This window comes from Theropithecus gelada, chromosome 18 (assembly GCF_003255815.1).
Source record: "Theropithecus gelada isolate Dixy chromosome 18, Tgel_1.0, whole genome shotgun sequence".
NCBI lineage: Eukaryota > Metazoa > Chordata > Mammalia > Primates > Cercopithecidae > Theropithecus > Theropithecus gelada.
In genome coordinates, this window is record NC_037686.1 from 69,625,479 (window position 1) to 69,650,852 (window position 25,374).

Consider the following 25,374-nt stretch of genomic DNA (forward strand, 5'->3'; position numbering starts at 1 on the left):
AGATTACAGTATATAATATGTATAAGATACAAAATATGGGTAAACTGTTGATGTTACTGGCAAGTCTTCTGGTCAGCAGGAGGCTATTGATAGTTAAGTTTTTGGGGTATCCTATAGGCAGATTTTAAACTGCATCGGGGGTGAGTGCCCCTACCCTCCGAGTTGTTCAAGGGTCAGTTGTACTTTTTTTTCTAATTTGTTTACCTTTTTGAGCTGAAAAACTTTTTTAACTGGGGAGAAATGTATATATATGTATAGCTAAGTTTGTCAATGTTTAATGACTTTGGGCTTGGGTGATATTTAGACTTCATCACGGACATTATGGGTCACTTCTCTTATATCTGACTTTTATAATTTAATAGGTTTTTTTTTTTTTTTTTTGAGACAGGGTCTCACTTTGTTGCCCAGACTGCAGTGCAGTGTCATGATCATAGCTCACTGCATCCTCGACCTCCCAGGCTGAAGCGATCCTCCTGCCTCAGCCTCCCGAGTAGTTAGGACTATAGGTGTGCACCACCACACCTGGCTAATTTTGTTATTTTTATTTTTGTAGAGACAGAGTCTTGCTATATTGCCCAGACTGGTCTTGAACTCCTGGCCTGGAGCAGTCCTCCTGCCTTGGTCTCCCAAAGTGCTGGTATTACAGTCATGAGCCACTGTGCTTGGTCATAATTTAATGTTTTAAACTAAATCTTTGATTTAATCTTTTATATGTATACTTATTGAGACGGAGTTTTGCTCTTGTTGCCCAGGCTGGAGTGCAATGGTACAATCTTGGCTCACCATAACCTCTGCCTCCCGGGTTCAAGTGATTCTCCTGCCTCAGCCTCCCGAGTAGCTGGGATTACAGGCATGTGCCACCATGCCCAGCAAATTTTGTATTTTTAGTAGAGACGGAGTTTCTTCATGTTGGTCAGGCTGGTTTCAAACTCCCGACTTAAGGTGGTCCACCCATCTCGGCCTCCCAAAGTGCTGGGATTACAGGCGTGAGCCACCGCACCTGGCCTTACTATTTGAAGAGGAAAGCTACTGCCCAACTCCAGGAAAGCTTGCCATGTGGAATTGCAGATCTAGCTTTCCGGATCTTTCCATTTGTCAGAGTTGGGGATCTGGATTCCATTTTCTTTTTTAACATTGTGTGGGTGAAACAAAACATATGCAGGCCAGATTTGGAGACAGCTTCAGGACTTCCAGTTCGTAGTCTCTGTTCTAGTCTATTCCCAGATATTAGAACCTGGTGGCAGATTTAGATTATGTCATTCTGCGTAACTTGAGCTATAGTTTCATTTTGGTTTGGAAAAAAATCTGATTTCTGGGGAATGGTGTCCTAATTTTCACTAGTAGATATAGTCTCTCATACCCTTTTATACCTTGCATTTTTGATTTGTCATGATAAGACCTTTAGGTAATTATGCATATTTCTGAATTAATTTTTACCTATTAATTTTAAGCAGTCTTAAATTTTAGATATCTTTATGCACTATCACCACAAATGTCTCACCTTTTAAAACCAGTTCCCTTATTTCCTTGTCCATATTTACCCCCGTGATTTGTGTCTGTGCCTTTGTTTGTTTTTATTTACATTCTGTCACTGTGTTTAAAAAATGTATTATTTTTCATTCTTTTTTTCTACCTTTCTTTCTTTCCTTTTTTCTCTTTGAGACAGGGTCTGGCTCTGTCACCCAGGCTGGAGTGCAGTGGTACAATCATAGCCCACCGCAACTCCTGCGTCCTGGGCTCAAGTCATCCTTCCACCTCAGCCTCCTGAGTATGTGGGACCACAGGCATGCACCACCACACCCAGCTAATTGTTTTAAAATGTTTCTGTAGAGACAGAATTTTGCCATGTTGCCCATGCTGATCTCAAACTACTGAGCTCAAGCTATCTGTCTGCCTTAGCCTCCCAGAGTGTTGGGATTATGGCCGTGAGCCACTGCACCCAGCCCACCTTTCTTTTTTATGTGAATTATTCTTGCAAGGAATATTGTATTCGAGAAAGTACGTTTTCTGTCTTTACAGATTTACTTGCATATATAGAGAATTCCTTATATTTCGTGATGAGAGAGAAGGAAACAGGTTTTCTTTTTCCCTAAGAAAACTGTGTTGGTACAGACACAGTTAAATAAACTTTACTTAAAATATTCATTTTATTAAAATGGCCAAAATCTTTCTGATTTCATGTGGATTCTTTATGTGAGTTATCTGTATAGTCACTGTAGATGCTACCTTAATTTCAGATGAATAAATCTCATCAAAATTTTTAAAAATAAAGTGATTCTAAGTTTTAGTTACCTGCATTCAAACAAATTCTCAAAAATATTAAACAGAAAATTCCAGAAATAAACAGTTCATAAGCTGTAAATTGCTTACCATTTCCCCGTCCACTGTCCTGCTCCGTCCCGAGAAGGGTGAGGGAGACACAGGTCATCCCTTTGTCCCACGCACTCATGCTGCTGCATTCGCCACTCAGTAGCTGGCTTGGTTCTCAGATGGAAAGACGTAGTGTACATAGGGTTCCCTACTATCTGGGCTTTCAGGCGTCCACTGGGGTCTTGGCACTGTTTCCTCCTGAAAACAGAGGGACAGGTATACTTAACTATATTTCCATCAATTTGTGATTCTTTTTCTATTAGAAATAGTTTTAAACTTGATTGAAAACTGAATGAGACAGATCCACTTACATTTCATCATTAATTGATACATACTATTTATTTGTCTTAACTATTTATAAATTTCCTTTTATAGCATATGAATTTACCATTTCTTAATATTTGCATTTCTATTATTTTTTATTGGTGAGATCCAGTAGGCCCAATAAATACTTAATTCCAGCGTCATTCCTTCTCTTCCCGTTCCCTGCGTTAAGCATGGGGTCATTCGATCCCATCTACTTTCATTTTCATTGAGAGGGAGCCGACTGTGTCCTGGTGCTGCTGGACCTACAGAATCGATCACCTTCTCAGCGGGCGCTCTTTCTCAGACACTGTGAATTGTGTTTTCCCCGACTGTTAGGGGTTTCAGCGAGATTAACTCATAGCCCTCGATAATGTCAGTGATCCTGGGAATTACAAGCTTTCCCATAACTGATCGTGCGTGCAGCTTTCCATAGGGACCGCAGGGGGCCCTGGACCCGACACTGGGCGGGGCGTCCAGGCCGAGCGGGACGTGTCCTCTCCCTTCGCAGGCTCCATCCGCGAGGAGAACGGCGTGCGCTGGCACGTGTGTCCCTACTGCGCCAAGGAGTTCCGCAAGCCCAGCGACCTGGTGCGCCACATCCGCATCCACACCCACGAGAAGCCCTTCAAGTGCCCGCAGTGCTTCCGCGCCTTCGCGGTGAAGAGCACGCTGACAGCCCACATCAAGACGCACACCGGCATCAAGGCGTTCAAGTGCCAGTACTGCATGAAGAGCTTCTCCACCTCGGGCAGCCTCAAGGTGCACATCCGCCTGCACACAGGTACGGCCTCAGGGCTGGGCCCACATGGGCACTGGCCACTGGGGCGGCACACGGTACTGCACACATGTACCAAACACAGGTATGGCACACAGTAGGCGCACAGGTACTACACACAAGTACTGCCCACAGGGATTGCACAAAGTATCACACACATTACTGTGCATAGGTGTGGGCCGCAGTGCTGCACCCACACAGGTACTGCCCACAGGTACCAAACACAGATACCACACACAGTACCCCACACAGCACTGTGCACAGGTACTGCACACAAGTACTGCCCACAGGAACTGTGCAGTACTGCACACAGTACCCAACACAGCACTGTGTATAGGTACTGCACATAAGTATTGCCCACAGGGACTGCATACAGTACTGCACATAGTACTGAACACAGTACTGCTCACAGATATGGCCCACAGTGCTGCCCCTCACAGGCACTGCCCAGAAGTACCAAACACAGGTACTGCACATAGTACCCAACACAGCACTTTGCACAGGTACCGCTCACTGTCCTCAAGGACTGCACACAGTATCGCACAGAGGTATGGCCCATAGTGCTGTACCCACACTGGTACTGCCCACAGAGACTGCACACAAGTACCAAAGGCAGGTACCAGACACAGTACCACACACAACTATGGCCCACATGCTGCAACGACATAGGCCCTGGCCACAGGGACTGCACACAGTACCAAACACAGGTACTGCACACAGGTACTAAACTCAGTACCAAGCACAGTACCAAACACAGTACTAAATACAGGTACCACACACAGGTACCAAACACAGTACCACACACAAATACAGCCTGCAGTGCTGCACCCACACAGGCATTGCCCACGGGGACCACACACGGTACCAAACACAGGTTCTGCACACAGGTACTAAACTCAGTATCAAACACAGTACCAAACACAGTACTAAATACAGGTACTGCACACAGGTACCAAACACAGTATCACACACAAGTACAGCCTGCAGTGCTGCACACACACAGGCATTGCCCACGGGGACCACACACGGTACCAAACACAGGTACTGCACACAGGTACTAAACTCAGTATCAAACACAGTACCAAACACAGTACTAAATACAGGTACTGCACACAGGTACCAAACTCAGTGTCAAACACAGTACCAAACACAGTACTGCACACAAGTACCAAACACAATACTAAATACAGGTATCACACACAGCTACCACAGTACCACACACAAGTACAGCCTGCAGTGCTGTACCCACACAGGCACTGCCCACAGAGATCACACATGGTGCCAAACACAGGTACTGCACACAGGTACCAAGCATAGTACCAAACACAGTACTGCACACAAGTACCGCACACAGTACCAAACAGTACTGCTCACAGGCATCATGTGCAGTACCAAACAGAGTACTGCACACAGTACCAAACAGAGTACTGCACACAGGTACAGCCTGCAGAGCTGCACTCACATAGGCACTGCCCACAGGGACCACACACAGTACCAAACACAGGTACCAAACACAGTACAGCACACAGGTACTGCACACAGGTATGGCCTGCAGTGCTGCACCCACACAGGTACTGGCCACAGGGACCACACAGTACTGTGCATAGGTACTGCACACAGCTGCTGCATGTAGTACCAAGCACAGTACTGCACACAGTAACCAATACAGTACTAAACACTACCATGCACAGGTAATGTGCACAGGCACCGCACATAGTACCAAACACAGTACTGCATACAGTACCCAACACAGTACTAAACATAGTATACACAAGTACTTACTGCCCACAGACACTATATACAGTGTCATGCACAGTACGCACACAGTACCACATACACAGTACCGCACTTAGGCACCAAACACAGTACTGCACACAGGTACCAAACAGTACTGCCCACAGGTACTACACACAATACCCAACATAGTGCTGCAGACAGGTACTGCCCACAGGGACTGCACACAGTACCACAGACAGTACTGCACTTCGGTACCAAACACAGTACCAAACATAGTACTGCACACAGGTACCAAACGGTACTGCCCACTGGTAATGCACACAGTACCAAACACAGTACTGCACACAGGCATCATGCACAGTACCAAACACAGTACCACATATAGGCACCTCACACAGTACCAAACAGTACTGCACACAAGTAGTACATAGAGTACCAAACACAGTACTGCACACAGGTACTGCATATAGTACTAAACACAGTACTACACACAAGTACTGCCCACAGGGACTGCATACAGTACCACACACAGTACTGCATATAGTACCACACACACAGTACTGCACTTAGGTACCAAACACAGGTACTGCACACAGGTACTGCACACAGTACCAAACAGTACTGCACTCAGGTATCATGCACAGTACCAAACACAGTACCATATATAGGCACTGCCCACAGTACCAAACACAGTACTGCACACAAGTAGTGCATACAGTACCAAACACAGTACCACACACAAGTACCACACGTGGTACCAAACAGTGCCACACACAGGAACTGCCAATAGGTACTGCACACAGGTGCTGAGAAGGTATTGAGTCGCAGCACCTGGGGGAGCAATAATTGACTACTTGGAGGATGCATTTCTGTCTTTTCATCAGCACTTGTTGAGTCTGTTCTATAGGCTGGGCGTGAGGTATCTACAGGTAAAGAAAACAGGTGCAACCTTGATCTCCATGGAGCTAAGGATTTGCTGGGGGAGGCATTAAAAACAAGCAACACTTATAAATGAAGGTAGAATTACAGAGGTTGAAAAGAGACTTCTGTCCAGGTCAGATTTAGATTTAGACTGAGTGAGCCTTTCTGAGGACACAACGTGTAATCTACGTTTGATCTGGGAAGACCTGAAGACTGTAGCTGGGCTGGGGGAGGACCAGGGACCTGTTTGTATTGAGGCTTTCTAATCAGTGTTAAGGTGTGAAATCTTTCATTATGGAGCTCCATTTTGTTAACGACATATTTATTGAGATGTAATTTACGTATCATAGTATTTACCATTTTAATGTGTACAATTCTGAATTGTACACCCTACACCACTATCTGATTTTGGAACGTTTTTATCACCCTGCAAAGAAACTCTGTACTCATTGGCAATATCTCCCAAATTTCCTCAGGGATCCTCCTCTGGGCTGAAAATGTGGATGAGTATTTGACAAAGCTGAAGTTACTCAATTTTGTTGTATGTGTTTCTTTGGAATTTACATTTTCATTTGCTAATAAAATTGTAAAACAAGGAGATGTTCTTTAGAAACGGGGCACAGTAGTGAGAGGAGCATTAAGATATTAGTACTATTATCATCATTTACAATCAGTGACAACTACTATTTACTGTTTATTTGCAAAATGTGAGACATTGCTAAGTGCTGTTTAAACATTAGCTTAAGTAATCTCAGCAGCAGCCCTGGAGGCAGGTGTCCTTAAGCCACTTTACAGATGATGACTTAAGAGAGAGAGCATGGTTACATACTGTAAAGTCCTTAAGAACTACTATCCATATTTTACAATGTAAGACTTTGTCCTAAAAATACGAAATGTTCTTTTTTAACGTAAAATGCTCTCATTACGTGCCTTAATATCTATAATATGCACTGTATGCAAACAAGGGAAAATAATATACAATATCCATTAAATTATAAGCATGGCTTAATAAATTGAAGGTGCAAATCAGTATTGGAAGTACTAACATTTTATGTTGGCATTTGCTGTTGAGATGTAATTTCTGGAAATAATTCTAAAATGTGATTTCATTTTTATTAGGAGTTAGACCTTTTGCTTGTCCTCACTGTGACAAAAAATTTCGAACCTCGGGCCATAGGAAGACTCACATTGCTTCCCACTTTAAACATACGGAATTAAGGAAAATGAGGCACCAGCGTAAACCTGCAAAGGTTCGTGTTGGCAAGACGAACGTTCCAGTCCCTGACATTCCTTTGCAGGAACCAATTCTCATAACTGACTTAGGTAAGATGGATTGTAGGATGTCTTTACAATTTATCGAGTACTATTTTCTTTGGTATTTTGTGAATTGTGTATGCACATTATGGTCTGTGTAGTTAAATAGTTTTTTAGGCGTAGTATTAATGAAGTCTGTGTTAAGCCTTGTTTTGCTCTATGGGCTAGTATGTTTTACAATCAAGATTAAAATCTAAGTTGTATCCAAACTACTGCTCAAATTGTTTTCTTGGATTAGAGACAAATAATGTGTAAGTGAAAACAGTAGTGTGTAAGTCCTCATTGAAGAAACATTGCTACCTCAGTGGAACCATCAAAAATGACAAGTGGTTTTTATGTGAAACACACAGTGCACGTTGTTGTTTTCATCCTTAGGTTCTTTGTGCTGTGTTACAGATTATTTGGTTTACTTTAATCTTTGAATTAAAAAGGAAAAGAAAAATCTGCCTGCTTTTGTTTTTAGGTTCAGTGTTATTATAATCAACCCAAACTATGATTTTGTTAACGATCTAGAAAGAAAACACTGCTTGTTAGAATCTTCAGAAAAATTATGTTTGTCAGTGCTAGAACAAAACTTAAGAAACCTCATTGTCTTAATTTGTTTGAGCTCCTGAATCAAAAATACCACTCACTGTGTAGCTTATAAATACTAGAAGTTTACTTCTCACAGGTCTAGAGGCTGGGAAGTCCAAGGTCATGGTGCTGGCAGATTGAGTGTCTAGTGAGGTCTCTCTTCCTCACAGATGGTGCCTTCTGGCTATGTCCTCCCAAAGGTCCTACCTCTTACTACATGAATTTTGGGGGACCACAAACATTTAGGCCATAGCCCTTATTAATGTGTGAATTTACATTTTTTTGCAGTTTCTGTATTTCACTACTTTCCTGGGAAAGATAATTCAATCTATAAGCAAAATTAATATTAAACAAAATATAATTCCTTTATTCCAAAGCATAACCTTTATTTACAATAATTGCAAATTATTGTATAGAGAGATTTTAGATTGTTAAAAATTGGGGGCCACCAATAAGATGATCAACAGCCATAAACTTGTGTGAATCTAAGAGTTTAACATCAAAATATATAAACCAAAAAAATTCAAAGAAAGGAAATACTCAAATTCTCAAGTGTAGTGAAAGATCCTCAATTAGACAGGTCAACTTAAATAAACACCTAAAACTGAAGATTTGAGCACACAAATCCAAAGGGTTACTTAATAGCTTTATAGAACCTTTTGCCTTAAATTACACACTTTTAATTATGCATGAAACAGAAGTTGATCACATTCTAGGATACAGAAAAATTTCAGTAAATTCTCAGAAGTTGATTTTGTGTAGGATACAATCTTTGATTACAGTTCACTGAAAAACTTATAAAATAGCAATCCAAAATTTCATTACATGAAAAGAAGGACTCAAAACAGATACTACGTACTACAGATATGAGTATTATATAAACAGATTGGATGGATCAAAGCTGTCCTAGGAAAAATTAAGACTTTTGAGTATTGTTAGAAAATAAGACAGATTGAAAATAAGTAAAATATTTAACTTAAAAAACTAGGAAAATGAAAAGAAAGTAGCAGAAAGGAATTAATACAGCAGTTCCCAACCTTTTTGTCATCAGGGATTGGTTTTGCAGAAGACAAATTTTCCACAGATGGGGGATCAGGTGAGGGGAATGGTTTCGGGTAAAACTGTTCCACTGAGATCATCAGACGTTAGATTCTCAGAAGGAGCGCACAGCCTAGATTCCTCACGTGCACAGTTCACAGTAGAGTTTGCACTTCTATGAGAATCTAACATGCCGCAGATCTGACAGGAGGCAGAGCTCAGGTGGTAAAGCTCACTCACCTGCTATTCACCTCCTGCTGCGTGGACCGGTTCCTAACAGGCAGCCTGGGGCTTGGGGACCCCTGAATTAGTACGTATAATGGAATTGGAGATAGAAGACAAAACTGTAGTGAACTGAAGTTTTACAAAACTTATAAAAATGAACAGAAAAAATAGATGACTTGTCACTAATAAAGAAATGTGAGAAAACATAGTATTAGGAATGAGAAAGAAGTTGTAAGCACAGATACAAATGAGGTAACAATTGTTTGCAAATACTCTACAACTTTTTGCTAATATATTTGAAAATTTTGATGAATCTTTTCTAGAATAATGTGCTTGGCAGAACTGACTGTAGAAGAAATAGAAAAGGAAATAGAAAAATGAATCTTTTCTAGAATAATATACTTGGCAGAATTGACCGTAGAATAAATAGAAAACTCCAAAATACACAACAAATTGACAAGATAGTAAAAGATCATCTTCTCCAAAACACCAGTCTGGCTGGGCGCAGTGGCTCACGCCTGTGATCCTAGTACTTTGGAAGGCCGAGGTGGGCGATCACTTGAGGTCAAGAGTTTGAGACCAGCCTGGCCAACATGGCAAAACCCTATCTCTACTACCAATACATAAATTAGCCAGGCATGGTGGCAGGCACCAATAATCCCGGCTACTCAGGAGGCTGAGGCAGGAGAATGGCTTGAACCCAGGAAGCAGAGGTCGCAGTGGGCCAAGATTGTACCACTGCACTCCAGCCTGGGGAACAAGAGTGAAACTCTGTCTCAAAAAATTAAAAATAAAAAAAAGTCTGATAATTTGATGTATGAATTATACTAAGCTTCCTAGGAACTATAATTATTACGCTATTTAACTGTTTTTGAGCATAGAATGGGATCAAAACGCCCTTGGTAGTTTAGAATACTTTGATATCCTTGGCCAGTTTTGGTTGCTTACAAAATGAAAAAACAGACCAGTTTCTTCTTTCAGGTTCCCATAAATCAAGTTATATACCCATGGGTTTCTTGACTTCAAGTTTTTGAATCTCTCAAGAGTCTTGACTCTTCAGACATGTTTCAGGGTTAAAATGGGATATATTTTGCTTGTGGCTTCACAGATGCCTGTATCTTAGACCAGATAGGGGAAGCTGAGTTCTTTGGTTTAGGCTGATGGAGACATATGAGGGAAATGATTGCTAGAGGGAGTTTCACACTGTAAATTGTAAAATATTGTAACTTTGTCTTATGCTTAATTTTGTTATTTGTATTTGTGTTCATCTCTTCTCTCAGACTCTGGGCTCCTTAGAGGCTATAGAAAAGACTTGGCTGTCACAATCTTTGGGGGACAGAGTTTGATAAAAACATGGTAAGATGAGGTTTAGCATAGAATAGTGTTGTGAGAGTAAATGAAAATAGAATGCTCATTGAGGAAGCTAGCGCTAGTCTAAGGGAGTCCTTGACTGAGGGCACTGTAGAAGAGGAAACCTGCGTCCAGGGTTCTGCCGTGACTGTTTTTGAGAACCAGGCATGGCATTCAGTCTGCGTGTCCTAGCATGTGTATCCTAGGGAAGGTGGTGGGCATGGACTGGATGCCTGCATTTTTCTTCTTTTTTCTTTCCTTTCTTGAGACAGAGTCTCACTGTCACCCAGGCTGGAGTGCAGTGGTGCGATCTCGGCTTACTGCAACCTCTGCCCCCAGGTTCAAGCGATTCTCCTGCCTCAGCTTCCTGAGTAACTAGGACTACAGGCGTGTGCCACAATGCCTGGCTAATTTTTGTATTTTTTTATTTTTATTTTTATTTTTAAGTATAGATGGGGTTTCTCCATGTTGGCCAGGCTGGTCTCGAACTCCTGACCTCAGGTGATCCACTCACCTTGGCTTCCCAAAGTGCTGGGATTACAGGCCTCAGCCACTATGCCCACCCTGCATTTTTCTCTTTTGAGCAGAACGAGTTCTTAGGAAAAAGTGAGACTGTGCTGTCAAGCACAGGGTGGTGTCAGAGCTGCCGGGAGAGAGGTCTTTGACACAGCTCTGATTGTCCAGAAGGCTTGTGAGATGAGAAAAGGCTTGGCAATCTTAAGGGTTGTGCTGTGTGGATTATATCACAAGTGAGAGTTCTGAATACTTTTTGAAAACTAAGCAGGGTTGTGATGCAAGCTTCAGGAAGCATAGGAATATTTCCTTAAATCTAATAATGAGCTAAGTGAAATTGGTTGGGCTGTCAAATTCCCTCCAGCTTTGTAATTGTTTCACTGTTGCGATTGGTGGCAGTTGAAAAAGAAGCGAAGATGCAAGTTTAAGAGACATGGGAGTGGTGTTGATCATCAGGACTGGCAAATGCCAGGACTGGCAAATGCCGAGTACAAGAGAGGGAAGGGAACTCTCAGAAGTCCGGACCTCCCCAGCCTTAGGGACCAGGAGAAGACTGTTCCAGGCATGCAACTGGGAAAGCTGGGAGAAGTGGATTTTAGGGGAAGAAATTGAAATGGAATCTGTATTTTTATGGAAAGTCAGGGAAAACAGAGTGTGTTCAGAGGTGCATCATGCTAATCATTGCATAGAAGTTAAGGTACAACTGAGGGAGGAGAGAGGACTGGGAATGGAGAGCTGTGGGCAGAGGACAGAATCTTGGCCAATGCTTCCTTGTCTGGGCAGAAGGAGCAGCCCAAGGCTGACAGAGGCTGATAGAAGACTGTGTGCGTCTTCCTCTTAGCGTTCCAAGTGACTCTTAAGGAATTCGAAAGTTTACCCCTAAGTTTGTCCTGAATTCCTGATATAATGCAGTAGCTTGATCAAGTCATATTTATTAGATGGTCAACCTGAAGGAATTCTTTATTTGGTAAATGTATATAAAATGTGAAATATTTAAATTAGTAATTTTGTTGTTTGTAGATATCCCTTTAGTGATATCTGTGAAAACGCTAACCTTTGTAGAACAAAAGATCATGTTATAGTCACTTTTGTTTTCAGTTTATTATAGTACCTAGTGTGCAGTATTCATACTGAATAAACAAGGTATTAAAATCTTGCTTATCCTGAATTTTTGTCAACAAATGCCCATATAGAAAGTAAATGTAGAAATTCATTAAAAATTGGCTGTGGAATCAAAGGAAGTAATTGTGACTAGATATTTCTCATGTTGAATGTGTTTATAATGTTTATATTAATTTATAAATTAATTTGTAATGTTATATTATAAATATATTAATTTATTATGTTTCCCCATAGGTATTCTTTGAATAGCCAGTTCCTAACACAATTAAAATAAAATAGTTGCAACATTAGAGTCTAACATCAGAATTTTCATCTTCTGGGTAAAACATATGCCTTGTGACATTTAATTTTATTACTAGCATTGACAGTGAATTATGTCTGCTTTTCTTTTGGTTTGTAGGTCTTATCCAGCCCATTCCAAAAAACCAGTTTTTCCAAAGCTATTTTAATAATAATTTTGTTAATGAAGCAGATAGACCATACAAGTGTTTTTACTGTCATCGTGCATATAAAAAATCTTGCCACCTTAAACAACACATCAGGTAAGGTAACGGATTCACAGGTGGAAATTTAGTATAATTAAACTGACTTAGTGACCTGATGACTTCTAGAAGTATTTAGGATGGTAGCATTAGCTTTTGGTATTTAAGATGTCTCATTTGACTCCAAAACATTTATTGGTAATTAATATTTTTATTTTTTAATGTCTTGACTAAAATATTCTACAAAATTGCCCCTGGAATTTATGTATATGCTCATTAAATTTCAATGTTTGCAGTTTCCAAGAAATATCGAAGAAGTATTTGGTTTACTTTTAGACTTCCGTTTATGTTTTTCAGATGTGTTTATCGGAGTTTAAGTGAATTCTTAGTACTAGCCACAGTGAAAAGGAAGTCAAACCTTGATCATAAGAGACAGTGTGATGTCATGAAAAAAGTATAGAACTTAGAAGAAGACTTGGCTTCTAGCTTCGTCTCAGTCGTGTGACTTGAGGCAATTCGCTTAAGCACTCTTGAGTCTCAGGCTTCCTCACCTGTAAAATGTGGGAAAGCTCCGGCATTGCTGTTTAGCTTTAAAAAATGTGATGATGAAGTGAAGCGAAATGCAAGAGTGCATTCTAGTCACAAAGCATTATAAAAGTATAAGAAACTTATTCATTAAAATGTGTATTTTTTTTTTAAGATCCCACACAGGTGAAAAACCTTTTAAATGTTCTCAGTGTGGAAGAGGCTTTGTTTCTGCAGGTGTGCTCAAAGCACACATCCGAACACACACAGGACTGAAATCTTTCAAGTGTCTGATATGTAATGGGGCTTTCACTACTGGTGGCAGCTTACGGCGACACATGGGTATCCACAACGACCTTCGTCCCTATATGTGTCCCTATTGTCAAAAAACATTTAAGACTTCACTAAATTGCAAAAAGCACATGAAAACCCACAGGTGGGTGTAATTCTAATGGTCACTTTTTATCATCTTTATAATTTCCAGTAGATGGTGGGGAGTGTTTTTAGGAAATAATTGTCTTTGATTCTTACATGATTATTTCTAGCTTGTACTATATGGGCTCAAGAAATGTAAGTATTAGTGTCTAAGGATGTAATGGGAGCCATAGACTGAAGCATTAGCATTTTCATTTTTAATTTAATAATGAAGCAGTTTATATTCTGTAAAGCTCTCTTTTAAAGCTGTTAGTTGATAGATGAAATGCTGGACTGTATCTGGTATAGTCAGATAGTGAATATTTCAGAAAAGAGAATCTTAAAGACCCTATGATTTCTAGGCCTGTCATCAGCAAATCAGAATGGTAATTATTCTGTGTTGTTGGCTTTAAAGGATACATGTTTTAGATATTCCATAAACTTTTCATTCAGCCTAGCTTATATTTCCACATGGTTGGAAGGCTAGCTCATCTCTATGTGGACGTAATCCGGAAGAGATGCATTTCTGACTAGTGCTAGGGCCTATTCGATGTGAAGCTGCAGAATTTCGTGTGGTACTGTAAAACCTGGGTAGGGTGACCACAGCTTAGGAGATGTGAAAGGGAGAGGCACTAGGCCTAAAGTTGCTGCCCTGAAACATTTGCTTTGAGACAGCATTTTAACCCAGATATGTCTGCCTGGATGTCGCCTACAAAGCAAAACCCTAAATATTAAAATAAGTTAACTGTGATAGTGTTTTTTGATATTATTGATCTGAATGTCTAAGCACCCTCAACAGAATTGACATTTTTGATTTCAACATCATTGATTGCTTAGCCGAGAAATTTACCTGCTGCTTAAAACCACCCAGGGAGTGTGGTATTGGCGGTGTTATATAGTGGACTCCTGTCAATTACATATCCAGTTATACTTCACTGCATTTTGTGGAGGGAATCCTGTGCAGGGCACTGCATGTGTTTGGGAACTGGGGAACTTGGGGGCACATGGATGTTGAAGATACTTCTGTTTCTGCTCGCTGTAGCAGGGTGACGGGTCCCCAGTTGGCCCGAGAGCTTACCATGCTAAGAAGAATGGAGCTTGGGTGCTTGCTTGCTCAGTGGAATGTTTAAATCAAATCTTTTTTAGTTAGGAAGCCAGCCTTTTCCAGTGTACTTTTTGTGGTAGTATTGGGAATGTGGGTGTTCAGGCCCTTGTTTCCAGACCCAGTGACCAATGGCATAATTGTGGAGTCACCTTTATTAAGTGGTATATTGCATGGCCATTATTTGTCATCAGTTTCAAGGGACACATGTAGGAGATCAGTGTAGAGCTTTGAGAGGACACTAAGCAGATCAGCCTGTCGTTGCAGAGCTGCAGTGCTTTGCTTTTACAGATTGTGTGCACTTGGAGTCTGCCTACAAGGAGAGCATCCAGCCAGGGTTTCATTCCTTTGTCTGAATCGTTGGAAATTCCCAAAATATCACATATACTAAAGATAGGTAAAGAAGGTTACTATAGTCAAATTTATGGGGAAAAGCAAACAACCAAGGAAACAAACAGAAAACAAGCCTCCATCAGTTAGCATGTGACACACGGGTGCTTAGGTTAGAGTGGCTTATACAGACCCCTGCATGCCACTGCGCTGCTGTGTGGAAGCATCACAGTGTAGGTGCAGGCCTGCGTTTTCTGACTCGTCTCTGTCATGCGACACATTTTTGTTCTCCTTTCCACAGTAAAAGTAGTTATGAATTGTCTATTTTGGATATTAGAAAACGAAGAGGGAAAATTTTGTTTGGAACTGAGAGTGAAATTCTGAGTAGGCGGATTAGTAAGACACTGGAATAGAGCCTGTGACACAGCTTGTATGGTCTGTGTGTGCAGAGGCAGAAGAGGGGACCAGGCGGCACTTTTTTTGTGTGTGTGGGTGTTTTTGTTTGTTTGTTTGAGACGGAGTCTCACTCTGTTGTCCAGGCTGGAGTGCCGTGGTGCGATTTTGGTTCACTGCAACCTCCTGCCTCAGCCTCCTGAGTAGCTGGGATTACTGGCTCACACCCCTGTGCCTGGCTAATTTTTGTATTTGTAGTAGAGATGGAGTTTCACCATGTTGGCCAGGCTGGCCTTGAACTCCTGACCTCAGGTGATCTGACAGCCTCGGCCTCCCAAAGTGCTGGGATTACAGGTGTGAGCTACGCGCCCAACCAGCTCTTTGTCTTAGATATTCTTTGTACTAGCCAGCCTGTTAGACAGATAACTGTGTGATATTTTTTTCTTTTTCTTTTTTTTTTTTCAAGTTCTCAGTTCATTGCTGAATTCATTGTTCATCTTTTCCTTTGAAAGAGAAATTGCTGACTTTGATGAATATATGCCGGATACACTTTGTGTGTGTAAATGTTGCTGGCAGCAACATTTGGATCATTGGTCCAATAAAGCGCCTGTGGCCCGGGCTGTGAGAGACAGTAGGTGATGAGGCTGGAGCCTCTCTGTGCACCACATGTGTTGTCAGATTTAGAGCAGTCTATAAAGGTGTCGTCTCATTTAGTACAATTATTTTTCTGAAGACTTAGACTCATTGCCGAACTTGAGTTGGGAGAGTTTTACTTTTAAACACGAGACATCTTTTTAATGTTTTTAAACTATTAGGCATTCGGGTGTGTGTTGTCCTTTATCCTCCATTTGTGCCTCGTGTCTTGTAGCCAGTGGAAGCACTTAAAAGATGAGGCAGACGAGCTCTCTTCAGAGTTACTAATGTGTTCATTTTTATCTGAATTGCCATCATGACTTCAAAATGAAATCATTAATAAAAAATGTCATTTAATCAATGACAACTTTTTCACTGTAGTATCCCACACAAGTAACCTTCGACAGCATCTAATCTGATGAACTGTCATTAATTTTTCTGAAGATACGAACTTGCCCAGCAGCTCCAACAGCATCAGCAGGCAGCCTCGATAGACGATAGCACCGTGGACCAGCAGAGCATGCAGGCCTCCACTCAGATGCAGGTGGAGATCGAGAGCGACGAGCTGCCGCAGACGGCAGAGGTGGTCGCAGCAAACCCCGAGGCCATGTTGGACCTGGAGCCTCAGCACGTGGTGGGCACAGAGGAAGCAGGGCTGGGCCAGCAGTTGACAGATCAGCCCTTGGAAGCAGATGAAGGTAAATGTTTCAGGATATTTAACTTTGATCCCAACAGAGTTTTGCAGCCTTTCCCACTCATTGCAGTCCATTGATGTCTCCCGTGGATCACTGACTTTTAAAACAATTTGGGCTGTATGTGAGAGAGATTGAATGTGAGTATTTGATATCATTCCATGTCCTCTTAGATTTTTACTCTTCAATTTTATTAGATTTCTTAGGGGAAGTTCTTTTTTTTTAAGCAAAAACAGAATGATCAGACTTCTTGTTAGGAAATATTCAAAATCTTGTTAGGAAGTAGTTGAAATTTTAGGACTACAGCAAAATCTACCATCCTTATTTTGATATAGGTGCTTCCACTTTTTTTCCATACAAATATGCAGGGGTGTGTGTGTGTGTGTGTGTGTGTGTTTGGTATGCATATATAATTATATAAATAAGGTTGGGTGTGGTGGCTCACGCCTGTAATCTCAGCACTTTGGGAGGCCAAGGCAGATGGATCACTAGAGGGCAGCAGTTCAAGACCAACCTGGCCGTGGTGAAACCCTATCTGTACTAAAATTACAAAAATTAGCTGGGTGTGGTGGTGCATACCTGTAATCCCAGCTACGTAGGAGGCTGAGGCAAGAGAATTGCTTGAACCTGGGAGGTGGAGGTTGCAGTGAGCTGAGCTGGCACCACTGCACTCCAGCCTGGACAACAGAGTGAGTGAGACTCCATCTCAAAAAAAAAAAAGAGTTATACAAATAGGATCTTGCAGTGCGTACTATTTTGTGACCTACTTTTATGCCCAATATATTGAGAACATCTTTCAAGTGTACATCTGTGTGATCTTTAGTATTCTACAAAGTGCACTCCATGTAGATTCAAAGATTAATGTAGGTCAGTGAACTGTTGGTGACTGGTCTGCAGTGAGATTAGGCTCCTGAACCAGAATATAAAGTAGTACATCACTTCCTTCATCAGTAAAGTTTGGCTGCAAAAAACAATGTCAGGTCAACTGTAGACTGTGTGATTAGTGGCATAGCTGGCTTGTGTCTGGCACAGGCTTCTTATCTCACACAGGCATGTCAACAAACAATGTGCTGACCAGTTTACTGTTTTGTTTTATGGATGTCTCAAATGTATTTAGTCTTTGGGTAGGATTATACACTTACCCTGTGGTGCCTGCAACCATGCACACCCAAAAAGGTTCTAAACAATTATGGAATGTAATAGCATGTTAGAATATTTTTTAATGAAATAATGCCTAAGACAGATGCTAAAGGCTTTCAGGGATGATATTCTAGAAATGCAAAGAGAATGCTTTAAGCATATAGATATATATAAATTATCCCTGTTGTCTCTTCAAAATAAGGTGTCTGATATTTGAAAACTCGCCAAAGTGTACTTTTGGGCAGATTTGCAGATGTGAAATAACTTCCAAATGTATGAGTCCCCCTTTTTGCATCTCATCCTTAGATGGGTTTGTGGCTCCACAGGACCCTCTGCGAGGGCACATAGACCAGTTTGAAGAGCAGACCCCTGCGCAACAGTCCTTCGAACCGGCAGGGCTACCCCAAGGTCAGTGGTGGGTTTTCAATGAAATTTGTGAGTGTACCTCAGTTGAATTTAATTTTACGACAACCTTACATGTTTTCTCTTAAGGCCCTTCTAAAATGTATGGTTTCAAACCAGATAACTTTTTGCATACATTGTAGATGTGTTTGTTGTTGATGCATACTATTTTGTGGTCTGCTCAGGTCTTCTGGAAAGTGACCTTTGCAGCCATTCTACACGTAGTTTCCAGCCAAGAAAAGGTGGCTGAGTAGAAATTAAAACTTTGTGGTGGCTGGTTCTGTAAAGCCTCCGCTGCTGTAATGTCTGCTGAGCACAGCCTCCTGCCTGTTAGCAAACAATGTGAAAGCTTGCTAATAACAGCTAGTCCTGATTCTAATTCAGAAAATAGAAATGCCTCTTTAGACATTTTAAATTTATAAACCCTTTTTTAAAAACATTTTAATGTAACTTTAGTATTTTTGTAGAACTCCTCTTTTCTAATTTATTTCAGGTTTTACAGTGACTGACACGTACCATCAGCAGCCTCAGTTTCCACCTGTCCAACAGCTACAGGATTCCAGCACACTTGAGTCTCAGGCCCTCTCCACAAGCTTCCACCAACAGAGCTTGCTGCAGGCTCCCAGCTCTGATGGGATGAATGTAGTGAGTATGAACAGAGGGGTGCATATGTGGCAGTATTTAGCAGGTGCTATTTTATTCTTCACTGTGATTATTTAAAATTTCCTTAAGGGAAATTTTAAGAGGTGTGCTCACTTCTTGTAACATTAAGGTTGCTGCATTACCTGGGAAATCCTCAGTGTTAGTACATCGGGCTTTCTTTTTCCTTAAAACATTTTAATTTTACTTAAAGGTTTCCGTGCCATGGTGTGGCCTTGCGTTTGTGATTAAAAGCTAAGAATTTACTAGAGTGTTAGGTAATAACATGTTGAAAGATACTATGTTGCTTTAGGCACAAAACCTAAACATTTTTAATTGTGGACTTTTAAACATGTTAGAAGGAAAATATAATGAATGCTGACATTAAAAAGCATTTAAATGCATCATTTAAAATTTTATCTCTTACGCCTAGTTGGAGACATTTTAATTTTCGTTTTCATTTTCATTTTTCTGCTTTTGGAAATTTCTTAATAGTGATGAGAAATGATTGACCAATTGTTATCCCTCTTTAAAATCCACCATTGGTAGCTTTGCCCAAGTGGTAGGGCTGGATCCTCCCGTGAAAATTTCAGAACATTTTTCTCATAGCTAGAAACTACAAACAGGCAGCAGATGCTGAATCTGGGAAGTGGAGAACATACTTCTTAGCAGCTGACTTTACTCCAGAGCTCTCTAAATAAAACTGCAAACCCAGTTCTGTTGTGGTTTATCTAAGTTGGTTTTGGAAGTCAGGTAAACAAATGAGACACAAGCCCTTGCTTACAGCAACGTGCAGTTGCTGCATAGGGATGGATGACTCCACTGTTCGCAGTCTGTCCTGTGACTCCAGGCCTTCTGAAGGTCAGTGGAGCTTACCTCTGCTCAGTGTGAGCGTGCGTCTGTTATAGAGTGGTTAGAAAACATTGACCGGATTTTTGCTCGTCCTTGCTGTGGTAGCATGGGTTGTAATGCCGCTGTCAGGGAGGGATGGGGTCAGTGTGGCTGCTCCAAGCATGCATGGTACCGTTCTTGGGGATGGAGAACATATCCCTCTGGTTTGTGTGACAAGAGGAGACAATATTATACTCTCTGAAGGTGGGGTTTTATTCGCTGTCAATAAGAGTAGAGCAGATGGAAGGGGAATCTCTTATTAAGATATATAAAATAATCAGTTTTATGGTTGATTAAACTTTGTATTAAGGTAGGGTAATGGAAAATAAATAGATCTTCATTTAATAAAATCTGTGTAAGTGATCTTTATTATTGCTCTGGCCCAAATGATTACAGTGGACTATTTGGGGTTTCTCCCTCTTAAATCCTCAGTTTATGAATGTTCTTATCCTTAGTTCTTAGCTGCTGAGTTGTTTTATGTTTATTCACAGGTATTCAAGTAGTTTGCTTTATACTTCTCTTAAATTTTAGACAACTCGCTTGATTCAGGAGTCATCCCAAGAGGAACTGGACCTGCAGGCACAAGGTTCCCAGTTTCTGGAGGACAGCGAGGACCAGAGCAGGCGCTCTTACAGGTAGTTGTCTGCACAGACCAGCTCATGGTGCTGCCGGCTCCCAGCGACGGATGCCTCACTGACAGATGCTGCTGTGTGCTTGCCCTGCTCCAAGGGCTCTGCAATTTCATTCTCTCAAAATTGTTCAAAACAGTTCCACTGTCATCCATATTCTGTAAATAAGGGATCTGAGACAAAAGAGATTAACTTGCTAAACTTTTTACAGCAAATAAGCGAGTGGGCCAGGATTTGGATGCAGCAGTCTTCAGTTTGTCTGTTTGAAGTACTCTGCTATAGCTTCCCGTCACTGTTTTAAGTCATTATTTTTCCATTTTCAGAAATTACTTAAATTTATATTGTGCCTTTTAGTTCAAGACTCTTCATGTGCTTTACATGTGACAATCTGTGTACCAAGGTACAGCACAATTAGAAAGACAGCTTTTTAGATGTCTTTTAGATGTCCGTCCGCTGGCTCAGCAGTATATACCGTCCAAAGTGCTGGGATTACAGGCGTGAGCCACCGCCAAACCAAATTTACAAGAGTGAATTTTCAAAATGTATTCAGACACTTCCAGCTTTTAGTTTAATTTGGACTTGAGAGGAAAGTTAGTTGCCTCTATGTGGGCACCCAGTCTTGACTTAGGTTATAGTGTAGGGACATCGCTAACTTCTTACTGGATATTAAAACTTGAGAATGGACAAAAGAGACATACTAATGCAATAAGCTTTTAATAATATGTGAGTAGAAGTTTTGAAATTTATGATTATTTTAATCCTTAAGATAACATTAGTCTATTCAGTAACAACTGAAGGGGAAATAATACTGCATATTGATATATTATTCAGCATAACTCCAGGACACTCTGTTTTGTATTTTATAAACCAAAGGAGTACATGGATTGGCATTTACGAGTGACTAGATGCAGGAGTGATTCTGCCTCAGAGGCGATGGAAGGATTCACAGTGTCTAATGACTTAAAGAAAAGAGTGCATACATTTTCTTCCTGTTATGCTTAGTGAGAGTTTCTAATTAATCAAATTTATGTCTGCTGGGGAGTTACAGGATTTGCTGTTAAAGTAATACATTTAAGATTATAACAATCTGGTCTAACAAATGATTGTCGGCAATATTTTATAGTTTATAATTTCTTCAATGTTGGAGAGCACACCTAGGTTCTGTAACAGTTGTGCCTAAATGTTTCATGGTTGTTGGTGAAGCTTGTTTGCTTTCCTTCCCGTCTCAGGTGCTGTATTTGTAATTGTGCTATGAATTAACGTGGTCTGGGTTCTGTATGTTTGCAGGTGTGACTATTGCAACAAAGGCTTTAAGAAGTCCAGTCACCTGAAGCAGCACGTGCGGTCGCACACCGGGGAGAAGCCCTACAAGTGCAAACTCTGTGGACGTGGCTTTGTTTCCTCCGGGGTGCTTAAGTCTCACGAGAAGACACACACAGGTCATTGTCTGCCTTATAGTTGGAGATTAGTCCTTTAAAGAAAAAAGCTTTATGGAGATATAATCCATATACCATTCAATTAACCCACTGAAAATGTACAATTCAGTGATTTTTAGTATGTTCGTAGAGTTCTGTAACCATCAAAACTGTAATTTTAGGACATTTTTATTACACACAAAAGAAACTCTGTACCCATTAACAGTCACTCCCCATTTCCCCTCAATGCCCAGAACCTCAGGCACCCAGTACCTACCTCTGTCTTTAGAGTTTTGCTTGTTCTGGGTATTTTATAGAAATATGTGGCATTTTGTGTCTGCTGCTTTCACAGCACAGTGTGCTCAAGTTTCATCTGTGCTGTATAGGTGGATCAGAACCTCATTACTTTCCATTGTAGGATATGCCACGTCTTATTGATCCATTCATCAGTTGATGGACACTGGGGTTATTTCCATATTTTGTTTATTATAAGTAATCCTGCTGTGAACATTTGTATATAAGTTTTTGTGTGGACATAGGCTCATTGCTCTACCTAGGAGTGGAATTGTTTGGTCATATGTTAACTCTGTTAAAGTATTTGAGTTTATGGAACTGTTTTCCACTGTGGCTGTGGTATTTGACAGCCCACGGTAGGGTGGGAGGGCTCTGGTTTCCCCACATCCTTGCCAATGGCTATTATTGCTTCTCTCATGACCGGCCTTGTGGATGGTCATGAGCCTTCCCACGTGCCATTGTGGTTTTGCTTTGATTTGCATTTCTCTGATGGCTGATCAAGTTAAACATCTTTCACAGACACTGAGAAATGTCTGTTCTAATCTTATGCCCATTTTAAAATTGGATTATTTGCTTTATTGAGTTGTAAGAGGTTTTTATAGTCTGATTACTGGACCTTTATCAGATACATAGTGTCCAGTTAAAAATATTTTTAACATATTTTATCTTTAATATATTCAGTATATTAATAATAAGTTTAATATCAGTGTATATTTTATATAAGGCTTTATTTGAAAATGAAGATATACTGCTTAGAAACATATAGCCAAGCAAAATAAGGAAAAGTTTTATTGACTGGTCCATAGGTTGATGATTGGGGAGTGGTTTTAGTGGTTATTGGAAGGATTGCTGGGAGTCATTTATATGGTACTTTGAAGGACCAGAGAGCAGCAATATATGACTTTTATAAGGATCAGTGGAAGAAAGACAGAAATAGGAAGAAAATAGCTGGTTACTTGGTTCTGTGTCATTGGTCCAGAGGAGAGAAGGCCTTCTATATGGGACTTTATTTGAAAATAAAGCTGTATAGAAGATTTATAGAGTAGTTCTTAATGCCTAATATACCTCATGTGCTGTGGAAGTGATGAAAAGATGGATTGGAAAAAACATTTCTGGGGTAGAATCCACATGTTACCAGTTTAAAGGTAAAAGACTGAAGGCAGAGAGGACTTGATTTGTTTTGGAGACTGTGACTTCACAGAGCCTGCTGATTTCAGTAGAGAAGGCAGTAAGATGTCCTGTGTTAACTTCCATGTTCTTAAAACAATCCCATTTCTAAAAATTGGAAACTCACACCAAATAAACTATCTACAATTTTGTGATTTACTTTTTTTTAAACCAAACTCTGCTAAGCCTCAGGATAATGTTGTGGCTTATTAAACATATCTTTGTTTGGTTCTGACTGCTTCTGGTTTTAAGGTAATGAAATAGGATTGGTTCCAGCCATTTTTTCTCTGTTTCTGTGCTTGTAGGAGTGAAGGCGTTCAGCTGCAGCGTATGCAATGCTTCCTTCACCACCAATGGCAGCCTCACCCGGCACATGGCCACACATATGAGCATGAAGCCTTATAAGTGTCCGTTTTGTGAGGAGGGTTTCCGAACTACAGTGCATTGTAAAAAGCACATGAAGAGACACCAAGCAGTCCCCTCTGCTGTGTCAGCCACTGGAGAGACAGAAGGAGGAGGTATTTTCCGTTTGTTGATTCAAAGTGTATGAACCCAATGCTAATTTAGGAATAAATCCATTCACAAATCACCGTGAGTATTTTAACCTGGCTATGTACAGATTAAGTTCAGTAGCACCCTGAGTTTTTAATAGTTAATTTTATTTTCTGATTAGGAAAGCCATACATGCTCTTGGAAGAAAAATTCAGAGGCGCAATGAAGAAAACATCTGCTCTTACAAATCACCACACGCTGAATGAGCATTCGCTCTCACACTGTGCTCTTCCTTTCATGCTTACATGCACATGTTGTTAGAGACTTTAATGCTTTTTAACAAATATGGTATCTTGCTCTAAATAGTGTTGTAGTGTGCTTAATTTTCCATCTACTAAAGTTTATTATAGGCATATTTAATTTATTGACCACAGATCTGCATCAGCTCAGATGACTCCATGGAATTCCATCATATTTTATTATATAATTTTCTGTTGATGGATTGATGGATCTGTAGCTAGTATCTGGTATTTCACTGAAATGGTAATGGTAGCATTTATGGAGTACTGTGGTAGCATTTATGGAGTACTGTAACCTTGGCAAAACCTGTGCTTACCATTACATTGTCTCATGTAATAGACACAACACACTGCATAGTTAGATGGATTAATCTCATTTTGTACACCAGCCAGCAAAACATTAGACAAGTTAATTCTCCCAAGTCCCATACCAAGCGGAAAAATCCTAACTATTATTTTTGTGATTATACTTTTTGTGCTTATAAGAGACAACTTCTTTTTAGTAAGTTCCACAATGAAATTATAGAGTTAAGAATGGAGCGGCCGGGCGCGGTGGCTCAAGCCTGTAATCCCAGCACTTTGGGAGGCCGAGACGGGCGGATCACGAGGTCAGGAGATGGAGACCATCCTGGCTAACACGGTGAAACCCTGTCTCTACTAAAAAAATACAAAAAAAACTAGCTGGGCGTGGTGGCGGGCGCCTGTAGTCCCAGTTACTCGGGAGGCTGAGGCAGGAGAATGGCGTGAACCCGGGAGGCGGAGCTTGCAGTGAGCTGAGATCCGGCCACTGCACTCCAACCTGGGCGACAGAGCGAGACTCCGTCTCAAAAAAAAAAAAAAAAGAATGGAGCACATTTTATATTTTGACACATTGTGCCAGCACACAGATTGCCGTTTTAAAATCCATGTTAGTTCTGATACGCTTGGAGGTCATGGCTGGTCTGAGTGTATGTGTGGGCCTGGGCTCTTGCCTATGCTGCGGCCATCCTGTCCTGGCACAGTTGGTATACAATGTTGTCAGTGAATCTTGTGTCAGTGGCTGTGTGGAGAGAGGGCTGCTAAATGGGGACTGTCATCAGAGGTCGGACCTGCTGGTGGCCTATCATCCTCTCTCAAGGTACTGCCCTCTCTGTCTGCTTTGCCACCATCTGACTGAAAGATCACAGTGAGACCGTCCGGGGTCTCCGGTGG

At 41.0% G+C, this 25,374-nt stretch overlaps 1 protein-coding gene across 1 annotated transcript in view; it reads left to right on the forward strand.

Annotated features, from left to right (window-relative positions):
* The window catches only part of ZNF236 (zinc finger protein 236), a 146,393-nt gene that overhangs the window by 66,386 nt on the left and 54,633 nt on the right, over positions 1-25,374 (forward strand). The window contains exons 10-19 of the mRNA XM_025365657.1: positions 3,185-3,457; positions 7,229-7,432; positions 12,645-12,786; positions 13,427-13,687; positions 16,568-16,821; positions 18,262-18,363; positions 18,851-19,002; positions 20,419-20,522; positions 21,804-21,955; positions 23,698-23,910. Coding sequence (XP_025221442.1) covers positions 3,185-3,457; positions 7,229-7,432; positions 12,645-12,786; positions 13,427-13,687; positions 16,568-16,821; positions 18,262-18,363; positions 18,851-19,002; positions 20,419-20,522; positions 21,804-21,955; positions 23,698-23,910 — 1,857 coding nt within the window. The remainder of the gene's footprint in view (positions 1-3,184; positions 3,458-7,228; positions 7,433-12,644; positions 12,787-13,426; positions 13,688-16,567; positions 16,822-18,261; positions 18,364-18,850; positions 19,003-20,418; positions 20,523-21,803; positions 21,956-23,697; positions 23,911-25,374) is intronic.